The 12,356-nt window shown below is 42.3% G+C and overlaps 1 protein-coding gene across 1 annotated transcript in view; it reads left to right on the forward strand.

The window, feature by feature from the left end:
• The window catches only part of CLPB (ClpB family mitochondrial disaggregase), a 140,097-nt gene that overhangs the window by 98,154 nt on the left and 29,587 nt on the right, over positions 1-12,356 (forward strand). Inside the window, exon 8 of the mRNA XM_065423387.1 lies at positions 10,716-10,793. Within this exon, the coding sequence (XP_065279459.1) occupies positions 10,716-10,793 (78 nt within the window). The remainder of the gene's footprint in view (positions 1-10,715; positions 10,794-12,356) is intronic.

Below are 12,356 nucleotides of genomic sequence, written 5' to 3' on the forward strand. Positions count from 1 at the left end.
ATGGTTGTGAAAAACATCTTTAAAATGTGAGCCAGTGTGATCTTCCTGAGTCTGCAGACAGCAGAAACAGTAGCTCTGAGAGGTGTGAAGTGCCCATATTCATTTGAAGGAGTGGTAACTCTGAAGCCTGGCCAAGAGAATTTGAATGTGTAGTGTTAATTATTTCACTGCTGATCAGAGCACTTAAGAGACAATCACACTGCAAGGGGCTTCTCATTTGGCACCTCAAGTGGGTGAAGTTGCATTAGTACCTCCCAGTGTGTGTTACCAGTTTGATCACAAGCAATTCATTTCACACAGGCTGCCTGAAAAGCTATGAGGCAATAATGACTTTCAGTTACTAGCAACCTGGGCTGGATTTGATACGTTGACCCAGACCCGAAAGCCTCCATATCCTGTTAAGACTTCCCTGAGCAATTCCGTCACCCAGATTCAGTGTCTGGAAATAGGACAATAAGGTGAGACAGAGCTAAGGTCAGAACACAGGCGCGTGCAGCTGATGATCATAAATACAAAACCATACCAATATCGTTAACAAAGACAGGCCCTCGCAGCCCATGGAAGAGCTGCCTCTCCCATGGCTAACACCACAGACACCTTCCCTGTTTTGAGAACGGTTATGGCTGTGCCTGGAGGCAGCAGTACGGGCTAATTGGGAAGCTTTGATTAATGGGTAGTGCCTGTTTCTGACACAGGTGGTGTTTGTGCACATTAAAGCTGTTGCCTTTATGGAGGCTTCTCTTATTGAATTATAGGGAATGCGCTAGGTACCCCAGCAGCCTCAGGATATTAGACTGATATCCCCGCTGCCCCTTTTTTGTTGTTTTGTTTCAGTAATGTTGAATTTAGACAGCGGTTAGCCTTCTGAGCGCTCACCGTTCAGTTATCTCTGCAGCCACTTTACGGAATCAGTGCGCCCTTCTGCTTTCCACCGCTGATACAATACATGTTGTTTCTTTGGCTAGGAGACAGACTATACAATGTCTCTTAAGATTTACCAAATTTAGCTGATCTGTTTAGATTTTAATTTATAACCTCTTCCTTAATTTAATCATCTGATTTGATTCAGTGCCTCTTGTATGATCTCCAGAGACTCCCATCCCAGAGTGAAAAAGAGAATGGGGTTTAGAGCACCGGTCTAGGAGCCGGTTTCAGAAGCAGTGGTGCCCAGATTCTGAGGAGAGCAGGGAAGCTAAAACACTGAATCTTGCACCTTCTGCTGCTGCGCTAAGCATGCAAGTTGCATTAATTTGTGTGTTCAGAAGCTTCCTCTGAACTGACTAATACAGCAGTTCGGAAATTAGGTGCTAAAGGAGTCTGGGTTGGGGGGTTGGTGCAGTTTGCACACTGAGAAGCCGGAAGAGATGAGTGGAGCAGGAAAAACAATTAATATGAGAGTAAAGGAAGTTGGTTTGGTTTGCTCTTTGCAACTGCATGATTATCTCTTATATAGTATTTGAGCCTCCTGTAGTAGAACTAAGAAGGGTACAGTACCTGATTCACCATATCATCATGAATGGGGAAGCACCGAAGCAGTATTCCTCTTTGATCTTCCATAGAATTATATCTCAGTCCTACGTCTCCACTGTCTCTTCTGCTCTAGAAGAAGGGAAGGGCCAGGGCAGGACGGCGATAGTGTGGGATTACACCTAGCTGATCCTGACAGATGATCTCTGCTCACCGCTCTAGGGGAAGGAGGGAAACCCTAACTGTCCGCTGTTCCTGCCAGTACTCTGAGTGGGGAAATTCCTTCCTGTCTTCCAGTCTGCTGATCAGTTTAGTCCTGTGGAAGGGAGGAAGCGTAAATGTAGTTAAGTGATGCTCTACACTGTACAGATGTGGATACTCCCTACTTTCTATGATGTATTTTAATGCAATCAAACTGGAGTATTTCAGGTAGCACGGAAACATCCAAGAAAAAAACAAGCAGGTCTCTTCTGTAATGTTAGAAACTGACAAAGGCCTAGATGCTACAAGCGCTCATGCAAATGAACAGCTAAATGGTTTATGATTATGTTTCCAGGGCACTTTAATAAATCACTGCACTCCTTCTGGCTTTGGTCAACTCTTGTTTGTCCTTGCACATGAACATACAGACACAGGGGTAAATACACTGCATGCTCTGGTGATTCCCAGGAAGGGATCCCCTCTCAGATTAGATAGCAAAGGGTGAGAGCTCTTTAAAAAATGTGTATTTTCTGTTTCATGTCCTCACATCCTCCCTGTAGACAATACGTAATTGTTTGTGTGTGTATATAATATTAATAGTATTACATTGGGTGCCTGGTAGCAATCATTTATAGTTAAGGTTGCCACGGTTTTCAGTTGTTGATTTTCTGAACCTTCGGGACTAAAATTTCCCATCTTTGGGTTCTGCCCAAAGGAGATTTGCCTCTTTTGTTTGGGTTTTTTTAAGTTTGAGCAAATACTCTTCAGCCATTTTGAATGAAAGGGGAATGAGAGAAAATCCACTGTTCATATTACAAAATTACACAATGACCTTTCTGAACAGTCCTACAGCTGAGATATCTGAGGGTTGAAAGTTGCCATCCGATAAGGAATGAATTGGAGCAGCACCTGGCCTTGATCCCAAGGAAAATGGCTTTGATAGGGACAAATTGCAAATCCCATACCTGAGCATGCTTAGTACCTGTCTTGTTAAGGGTTCGACTGTGGGGGAATTGACTGCACATGCACAACTATCTTAAGTGTGCACTGAGCTCTCTAGTCCTCAGAACAACTCCCAACCAATCAAGACAAGTGGGAGACCCAGGATCCAGTAAAAGGGATCCTCTTCCTCCATATCTCACAACCTCCATACAGCTTGGCACAGTTAGCAGTGTTGTGCTCAGGGCAGATTGCTATAGATCCTGCAGTAAACTTCTAGCCTGGCAAAATCTGACGGGTCCTGAATACCCTTGTTAGTAGATTCAGAAGCTCGCCAGGTGGAGGGTGACCCTGCAGTTGGCACACGCCTGAAGAGAGTCACCCTGGTGGTCCCATGAATGTGGGCAGTCTAAGAAGCACCACTGAATGAATTGATTTGATAAATGGACATTTATTACACTCACAAATTGGCTGAAACCAATTTCGGTCACATCAACCCCTGATAACTGCTGGGGTATTGATCTGTGTAAAGTAATACAGTGAATTTATCAGTTCAATAGCGAGCTGAAGGGCCTCTCAGAGACACAGCAGCACGGTTACACTGTTACAGATGTACGAAATTAAGTAAGAGCTCTGCAGTGACGCTGGAAATGGCTCCAGAAAGAAGGCTCAGATATCATCATCATCCTTTCCCATTGCAACGGGTTTGGATTTCTTCATGAGATTTCCGTAAAGCAGCAGTACCTGCATTTTCTTCACACCTTCAGCATCGAAGGAGGCATCTCCACCCGAAATATGGATTTCCTGCATGAATGTCGATGAAAAATTCATAACGTGGTGGGCAAATACATTGTGTGGCATGGACATCTGGAACACCATGTCAGCCAGGATGCTACTCTCTGAGCCTGCCACTGAAGTTTTAATCTTCCCAACCCTGCATTGATGGGTTGCTTGAGGATCACTCCATCCTGAGATGACCTCTTTGTTCCTTTTGTCATAGCTAAGCAGTACAACAACCAGCACCAACTAGAGGATAGGTGGACAGCTGCTTAGAGTCATGGCTTGCTTGTTGCAATCTCTCTTTCTCATTGACCTGAATCTTTGGTGTTAGATGTGTGCAGCTAGGTTACTTATTTGGACTATGATCATTATTTTAAGGCTATATACAAAACCACTTTGACACATACCACTCTAGGTTGTTTTAAATAATCTCCAGGAGCTGAGTTTCTTCACTGCAATGACTGATAACTCTTTCTAGCTTTCTAACAAGAACGTCAGTCTAAAGTCATCATCCCTCATTTTATGATAGGCAATATTCTCTAAACAGTAACACAACCAACTCTGTGGCTGTTTCAGATACCCATGGGATTTGCCATATGGGAGCTGACCATTTTGTCCATCTAGTCTAGGAACTTGCTCCAGAGAAAAGTGAAAACATGACCACAGTGAACCCAATTGTCTGTGCAGTGTTGTATATGCTGACCCCTGCAGGTAATCATTTTGTGCTCTGAAGCAAGGGTTTATTACTCTTATTGTCTTAACTGGCATAGCTGCAAATGGTGGTGGTGGTCATAATAGTCTCCCTCCTTTTTTTTGTTTTTGTTTTTTTTAAATCCACCCACATTATTTGACCTCTCGTGTGCATAGTCATCAATGATCTGGAAAAAGGGGTAAATAATGAGGTGGCAAAATTTGCAGATGATACAAAACTACTCAAAATAGATAAGTCCCAAGCAGACTGCGAAGAATTACAAACGTATCTCACTAAACTGGGTGACTGGGCAACAAAATGGCAGATGAAATTCAGTGTTGATAAACGCAAAGTAAAGCACACTGGAAAACATAAATACATATAAAATGATGGAATCTAAATGAGCTGGTACCACTCAAGAAAGAGATCTTGGAGTCCTTGTGGATAATTCTCTGAAAACATCCACTCAGTGTGCCGCGGCAGTCAAAAAAGCAAACAGAATGTTAGGAACCATTAGGAAAGGGATAGATAACAAGACAGAAAATATCATATTGCCTCTATATAAATCCATGGTACGCCCACACCTTGAATACTGCGTGCATATGTGGTCGCCCCATCTCAAAAAAGATATATTGGAATTGGAAAAGGTACAGAAAATGGCAAAAAAAATGATTAGAGGTATAGAACAGTTTCCATGTGAGGAGAGATTAATAAAACTGAGACTTTTCAGCTTGGAAAAGAGACGACTAAGGAGGAATATGATAGAGGTCTATAAAATCATGACTGGTGCAGAGAAAGTACATTAGGGAAGTGTTATGTACCCCTTCTCATAACACCAGAACTAGGGGTCACCCGATAAAATTAATAGGCAGCAGGTTTAAAACAAGCAAAAGGAAGTATTTCTCAATTAAAAAAAGAACTAGATAAGTTCCTGGAGGATAGGTCCATCAATGGCTATTAGCCAGGATGTGCAGGGATACAAATCCATGCTCTAAAGTGTCCCTAGCCTCTGTTTGCCAGAAGCTGGGAATGGGTAACAGGATGTATCACTTGATGATTACCTGTTCTGTTCATTCCCTCTGGGGCACTTGACATTGGCCACTGTCCGAAGACAGGATACTGGGCTAGGTGGACCATTAGTCTGACCCAGTGTGGCCTTGTTATGTCCTTATGTGAACAATAAAGACCAAGGGCAGACCTAGTACATTCAGCCACCTGGGAAGTGTGAGTTTTTCATAACACTCCCAAAAGAGCCTGTTGTAGTTGTGGAGTGTACAGCTGCCGTTATGAAAGGGTCCTCAGCACAAGTGTCTCTTTTTCAGTCTGCACAGCCCAGCATAGTTAGAACAAGCCTGTTTCCACCATATTCCTCCCTTTATGATGGCTGTTTTACTTAGATCATTCTAGCTTGTGAGGAGCTGGAGAGCAGTTTTATGCATGTGCCGAGTTTTGCTGTTGGCATTGATATTTCCGAGAGTTTGGAAACATCTGCTTCAGACGTGTTCTCAGTGTTGCAACAGTATAGGTTTTAAAAGTCTTTGTATTTGTAGTTTCTTTCCCTAAAGCATTCACCTTATTCTTCAGCTTCTTGCTGCAATGTTCTGACTCTTGGAGGCTCAGCACAGACCAAATTCTGCTCTCTCCTATGTGCACTTGTGGTTCCCGTTAAAGTCTACAGCAGTCAGTGCACATACTTCTTACAATGACATTTACCCCATCCACTTTGGCTCAGTTCTTCTCTGCTTGTGCACCAGTGTGCAGAGGCCAGGCACAGTGGCAGTCACAGATTCATAGAGTTCAAGGTCAGAAGGGACCATTATGATTAGCGACCTCCTGCATAGCACGGGCCAGAGAATTTCACCCTGTCATTCTTGCATTAAGCCGATCGCTTTTGCTTAAGCTAAAATATCTGTTAGAAAGATGTCCAGTCTTGATTTAAAGACTCCCAGTGAGTAGAGGGTCCACCACATCCCTAACTGTTTGTTCCAATGATTGATTACCCTCCCTGTTAAGAACTGTGTATCTTATTTCTAGTCTGAATTTGTCTAGCTTCAGCCATTGGCTCCTATTAAGCCTTTGCCTGGTAGAGTAACATACATTTCCTCATGTAGGCACTTATAGGCTGATTAAGTCACCTCTGAACTTTCTCTTTGTTAAGCTAAACAGGTTTAGCTTCTTAAGTCTCTCACTGTAAGGCAGGTTTTCCAGACCTGAAATCATTCTTGTAGCTTTTTTCTAAACCCTTATTTGTCAACATCCATTCTGAAGCCTGGACACCAACACTAAACACAGTGTCCAGTAATAGTCTGACTCATGCCCAGGGCCAATCCCAGGAGGGCCATTTGGCCTGGGCCTCAAGCTCAAAGAGGGCCTCAAATTTAGACACTCGTTAATTTTTTGGCATTTGATAAGTTTCTCAACTTGTTTTTATGCGCCTCTCTATCGGACCAAAATGTGACACACACTCTCATCTTAGAGCTGCAAATATAAGCAAATAAGAGATGTGATTTGGTAAAAGACATAATTTTTTTGTTAACTGATATAGATTTTGTCAGATTAAAGAGTTTAAAATGTTCATAAATATTAATAAAAATATATCACTTCTGATGGCACAAGATTAGACCATGTGTCGTCATTTTTTATTTGTATTCTGGCTAGGGGCCTCAAAAGCTGGAAGTGGCCCGGCCTCTCTGGACCTCTGAGAAAGCCTGCTCATGCCATATGCAGAAGTAAACCCACTTTCCTAGTCCTACTTCATATACACCCAAGAATAGCATTTGCTCTTAGCGACTGCTTTTGTTAAGTTGGTTATCCGCCATGCCCACAAGTCTTTTTCAAGTCATTGCTTTCCAAAATAGACCCGATCCTGTAAGTGTGATCTGCGTTCTTGGTTCTTAGGTGTATGACCTTGTATAAAAAGGCATGTTGTACCATGAGCCCAGTTTACCATGTGATCCCAATCACGCTATAAATCTGACCTCTCCTTATCATTATTTTACCACTACACCAATTTTTGTGTCACCTATAAACTTCACTAGTGATTATTTTGTTTTCTTCCAGATAATTGATAAAGATACTAAATAGCATTATGCCAAGAACAGAGCCCTGAAGGACCCCACTAGAAACACCCCTTATTGGATGATAATTCCCCATTTACAATTACTTCTTTAAATGGATCAGTTAGATAGTTTTTAACTGATTTCATATGTGCTGTCTTGATTTTGTATAGCGGTAATATTGTAAATCAGAACGTCATGTGGTACTAAGTTAAATGCCTTACAGAAGTCTCTCTCTTATGTCAACACAGTTACCTTTATCAACCAAACTTGTAATCTCATAAAAAAAAACAATCAAATTTGTTTGATAAGACCTATTTTCCATAAATCCATGTTTGTTGGCATTCATTATGCTGCCATCTTTTAAGGCTTTACTGGTTGCATCCCACATTGGCATGTCCATGATTTTGCCAGGATCAGTGTCAGGCAAACCAGCCAGTAGTTATTTGGGTTGTCCCATCTTTAAATATTGGCACAACATTAGTTTTTTCCCCATCCTCTAGGAGTTTCCCCAGTGTGCAGAGATTTGTTAAATATCAACATCAATGGCTCAGAATGCTCCTCAGCCAAACCTTTTAAAGATCTTTGGTGCAAATGATCCACTCCTGCAGATTTAAAATGTTTAACTTTATCAGTTGCTTTTTACACTCTTCCTAGTTACTGTTGGAATAGAAATGCTTTCATTAGTGCTATAAGCTATAAATAAATCATCCAACTTCTTTTCAAATATAGAATAGAAATATTTATTGAACATTCTGCCTTTTCTGTATCAAGATTAACAATTTTCTACCCCTATCCTCTAGAAAGTCATCCTTATCTGTACTACTGCTAGGATGGCGTTTTTTCCTGATATATTTTAAAAATTCCTTCTTATTGTCCTTAACTATACTGGCCATAGATTTTTCACTGATATCTTTAGCTTCCTTTATCAGTTATCTGTATTTCATAACTGCTTATTTATAGTGATTGCTATCCACTTCCTCCTGCTAGCACTGTGGAGACAATCAAGCTCTAGGAGAGGGAGCTGGAGTCACTTCTTTCTTGTGCATCAGCAATAGCATTGTTTACTGAGTTCCTGTCAGTTATACCTGGAGGCAAAGGTGCTGCATTGGGATTGCTGGGAGCAGAATTTGACCTGCAAAACTTTTATTAAGACCCTAAGAGAGATGGGCAGATGAGGAGGAAAGAGCCCAGCTTGACTCTCAGATCCCAGATTGTATTTGCAGGGGTGACAGTCAGAAATAATAAAACGGAGTGTATTTGGTATGGAAATCATTGAAGGACAATAAACATGGAGCCTCATAGTGCCACTTGTACAGTGAAATTCTACTCTGAAAGCAAGAATTTCACTTTAAAAACCCAGTAGAGCTCCAAATATCTAGATCATTCATTTTGTCTCCATTTTTCATCCTGCCTTTACCTCTGCTACTGTTATTCTCCCCTGCGATCTTAAAAATATTTTAGGCTGTAAACCCTGAAAGCTTGGCGTTTAGCCTGTTTATGCAGTACTTCTATCAAACATGATATGCTGCATCTTTGGTCTCATTGACCTCTGGCAACTGCTGAGACACAGGTCTGTGTAGAATTTTAAAAAGCACACTACAGGTAAGTTCTTAGGAGCACAGTTTACAACACAATACCGTTTATTTTTATGTCGCTTCCTTCTTACAAAATGTCACAAAACGCTTTCCAGCACCCGCCGATCAATACGGCAAGAATAACTCCTTATTAGAGCTGTAATAGAGGAGGCTTTGTTTTAAATAATACAAATAACTCAGGAAGGCCTCAGTGGTCTGAGACATGATTCTGTCTCTTTTCTTCTGAACTACTAGACCCCCCACCAATAAGCTGAATATTCAATATCCTTTCACTACCTTTATGCTTCAACTATGATTATGAGAACCCGCTGAGCTGATAAGATTTGCTTTTTGCTGTTGGGTGTTGTATGCTTTGTCTCTATAGAGCAGGGTGCCCACGTTTTTCCCAACCAGGGCCCCATCCTAGATCATTAGCCGGTCATATTTAATGCAGAAGGGTGGTCTGCTGAGACCTCGGGTCCCAGCTGCAGTGCCTCATCTTGGTCTGAGGGACCTTCCGATTGGACCAAGTTGTCTGTGGCCTGCTGGGAAATGTACTTTCTATGGGATGCGCCTGCATATACAATAATACTTGTTTTTCGCTCAGAGAACTCAAAGCAGTTTACGAAGCTGGGTAAACATTACTCTCCTCATTCAGAGATTCCAGATCTGAGCTGGGGGTTGGGTTTGATTGGCGCCCATTTCTAGTTAACACCAATTCTATACTTAAACTAGAGCTGGAAGACATCCCTTGGTTCAGGCTTTGTGCATACTCCACAGACACTTAGCCCAGGCGCATTGCAAACCAGTCAGGGGATCCAGGCCAATTTAGGATTCCAATGCAAAATCTGGACAGATCTGACTGAGCTTTGCTTTGAATTTGTGGAGTGGTTAGAATCTGCAACTTTGTGAAACTCAGGGGGTTCAAAGCTCATGCAGAACAAAACCCAGAAATGACTGTGTGAGGCCCCCAAACTCCCACATGAACTAAAGCAGCTTTATGACCATAGGAATGACCGTGTTGGAACAGTCCAGTATCACAACTAGTCCTGTATTTTGCATCTAGCAGTGGCTGCTGCCAGGTGCTTCAAAGGCCAAAACTGCTCGGGTCCCAGTGTACCACCCTAGCGCACATAGTGTCATGCTTTACTTTCCCTCCCCCCATGTAGTTCCAATGATTTCATTGTTTCAGGGAGGCTGCTGGAGGAGGCAGGTACTCCTCAGTTTGACTGAGGGTGGCAGAATCGAGCCCTTAGCAATTGCACAAGCCCACTTTGGGTGAGAGGACTCAATCCCGACCCCTGCAGGCAAATCAGTCAATGCCCTGAAGCAGGAGGGTGGTTTGACCTTCAGTATTTTGTAAATGAATATTGGACTTTGCTTTCTAACCCACCCCTGCCTTTGGGGTAGATGTTTCCGTTTATATCACTGATCCATAACGCACATCCATATTCCTTTGCAGACATTCATTAATATCTCCAGACCATCCCCTTTTCCAGTGTTTTTAAACAAAACTTACGGCGGTATGTACATCAGTTCAAGGCTGCCATGACCTTGAATCCAAACATTCCCCCCCTTTCAATTTGCATAAGGGAAAGAAGTGACAAACTTCTCCAAACCAGCCCTTTACATAAAGGTTGCACTTACAAGCTGGAAAGCTAACACGCCTCTTGAATTCTCTCTCTACCACCCTTTCTTCGTTCATTCAATGTCCACCCTCCTTTCTGTTTCCCTGGCAACGTTGAGTGCACATCCTGGAAAACTTTATCCGAAATCTGCTCTGGGCAGCTTTCCAAATCCATGCTAACCTGATTAGGTGTCTCTGGGGGCCTTGCTGGCTAATCAAATTAGGTAGCACTAATGGTAGTGAAGACTTTGAGTGGGCAGAGAGCAGTAAAACATAGTGTATACTTAGTGATAATTATACTTGCTTTTGTGTCATTGATTTATATGCCTCTTTTTTTTCTCTCTTCCTCCTTTTGTTTTCGTTGTGTTTAAACTCAGCAATTCGGAGAAAGGAAAATGGCTGGTACGACGAAGAACATCCCCTGGTTTTTCTGTTCTTGGGATCATCAGGAATAGGTAACATATGGGTTGTCATTTGTCACGGGGGAGAGCACAGCTGATGAGGCCTGATGTAGGCATCATCTCGTGGCATGTTCTGGACATACATGTGTGTGGAGAAGTGGGAAAGAGGAGGAGGTTACAGTAACTTGCCCTGTTACCCAGTTGTATTCCAGGGTGTGTCACCACACACACTAAACTCTGTTTTCAGGGACTTATCACTCACTTGTCAAACACGTCAACTCCTGTGGCTGGGAAGGGACCTCCAGCAGGTCCTCTAGCCCATCCTCCTGTGTTTTGTCCAGGTAAATGAAATAGCTTCAGTCTTAATTCATATATTATGATCCCCAGCTCGTGCAAGGGGAGCTAAACTGATTTAGAGCAGCTGAGAATCTGGGCTTTCAAGTCTCAACCGAAGGAGGACACTTTTAATAATAAAAATGTTGTTTTTAACAGATTAGACCTTTAAAAAAAAAAAAACCCCTGTGCACAGGTGTGCAAAATAACCAGTTCAGAGACGGCTTTTACATCATCAGCACTCCAGGGCAAGGACCGTATTTGTCTGCAAAGCACCTAGCACACTATTGGCACTAATATTTTTCCTGACCACTTAAAAAGGTTAAAGCCGTCAAAATGTGGCCTTTGAAAGACAACGGACATTGTACTTTACATGGCCTCCCCTGCATTGACTTGGCTGGCTGGAAGATGCTCTAGTTGTACAGGTTAAGGCTATACAACCATTATTGTCTGTCCAGAGTCCTGCCTCAGGGCCGTACTAGGCAAAGCATTTACTCTCAGTGAGTTGCTGTGTAACTATATGAAAGCAATAAGCAATGTTAACTCTGAATTTCCTTGCTTTTGAATGTTTCTGTTGGACATTTAGAGCTAAATTGATTGACACCTCCATTGACTTCTGTGGGATTAGACCTGCTGTAAATCAGGGCAGAACTTGGCCTTTAAAATAATTACTTTTTTGTGGGGAGAGGGTAAATTATGACGTATTTTTGTGTGTATGCCATATGCATTAATGCATATATATGAGTGTAGGTAGGTGTATAATATATAATGGATATAAATAGAGTATTGGAGACGTAAGTACAGATGCCATACCTGGCTTCGGATTTATTTCCAGGCATGATATAAGCTATTAGTTTTAACCCATAAAGCCTCTTCTGGTTTGGGTCCTATGGATCTCAAAGACTGCCTGTCTCCTCTTGTGGTACTCAGGCAGTTGAGGTGAGCTGGGATGCTCAGAGTGAAAGCCCCTGGGGTTGGCAGCGGAGCATTTTCCCTGAGGGCCTTTGATCCTGGCACAGTCTGGAGTATTCTGACACCCAGGGCACTTTGCAAAGCCTGTCTGTTTACCCCGGCTCTTTCCGAATAGATAGAGTGAGAGGACAGGGTCTCAGTTTTCTTGAGCCAGTGTGTTTGTTGATACAATGTCAACATAGATTTATCCTGTAATATATGTTTTGAATTATTGATTGTTCATGTGCCTAGAGTTTTATGATAGACTCCTTGGATAAATCAAACAAATAAAGAATATCACATTTCCCAGCAAATTCACTTCTCATCTGGAAA

The sequence above is a fragment of the Emys orbicularis genome, chromosome 1, assembly GCF_028017835.1.
Source record: "Emys orbicularis isolate rEmyOrb1 chromosome 1, rEmyOrb1.hap1, whole genome shotgun sequence".
Taxonomy (NCBI): Eukaryota; Metazoa; Chordata; order Testudines; family Emydidae; genus Emys; species Emys orbicularis.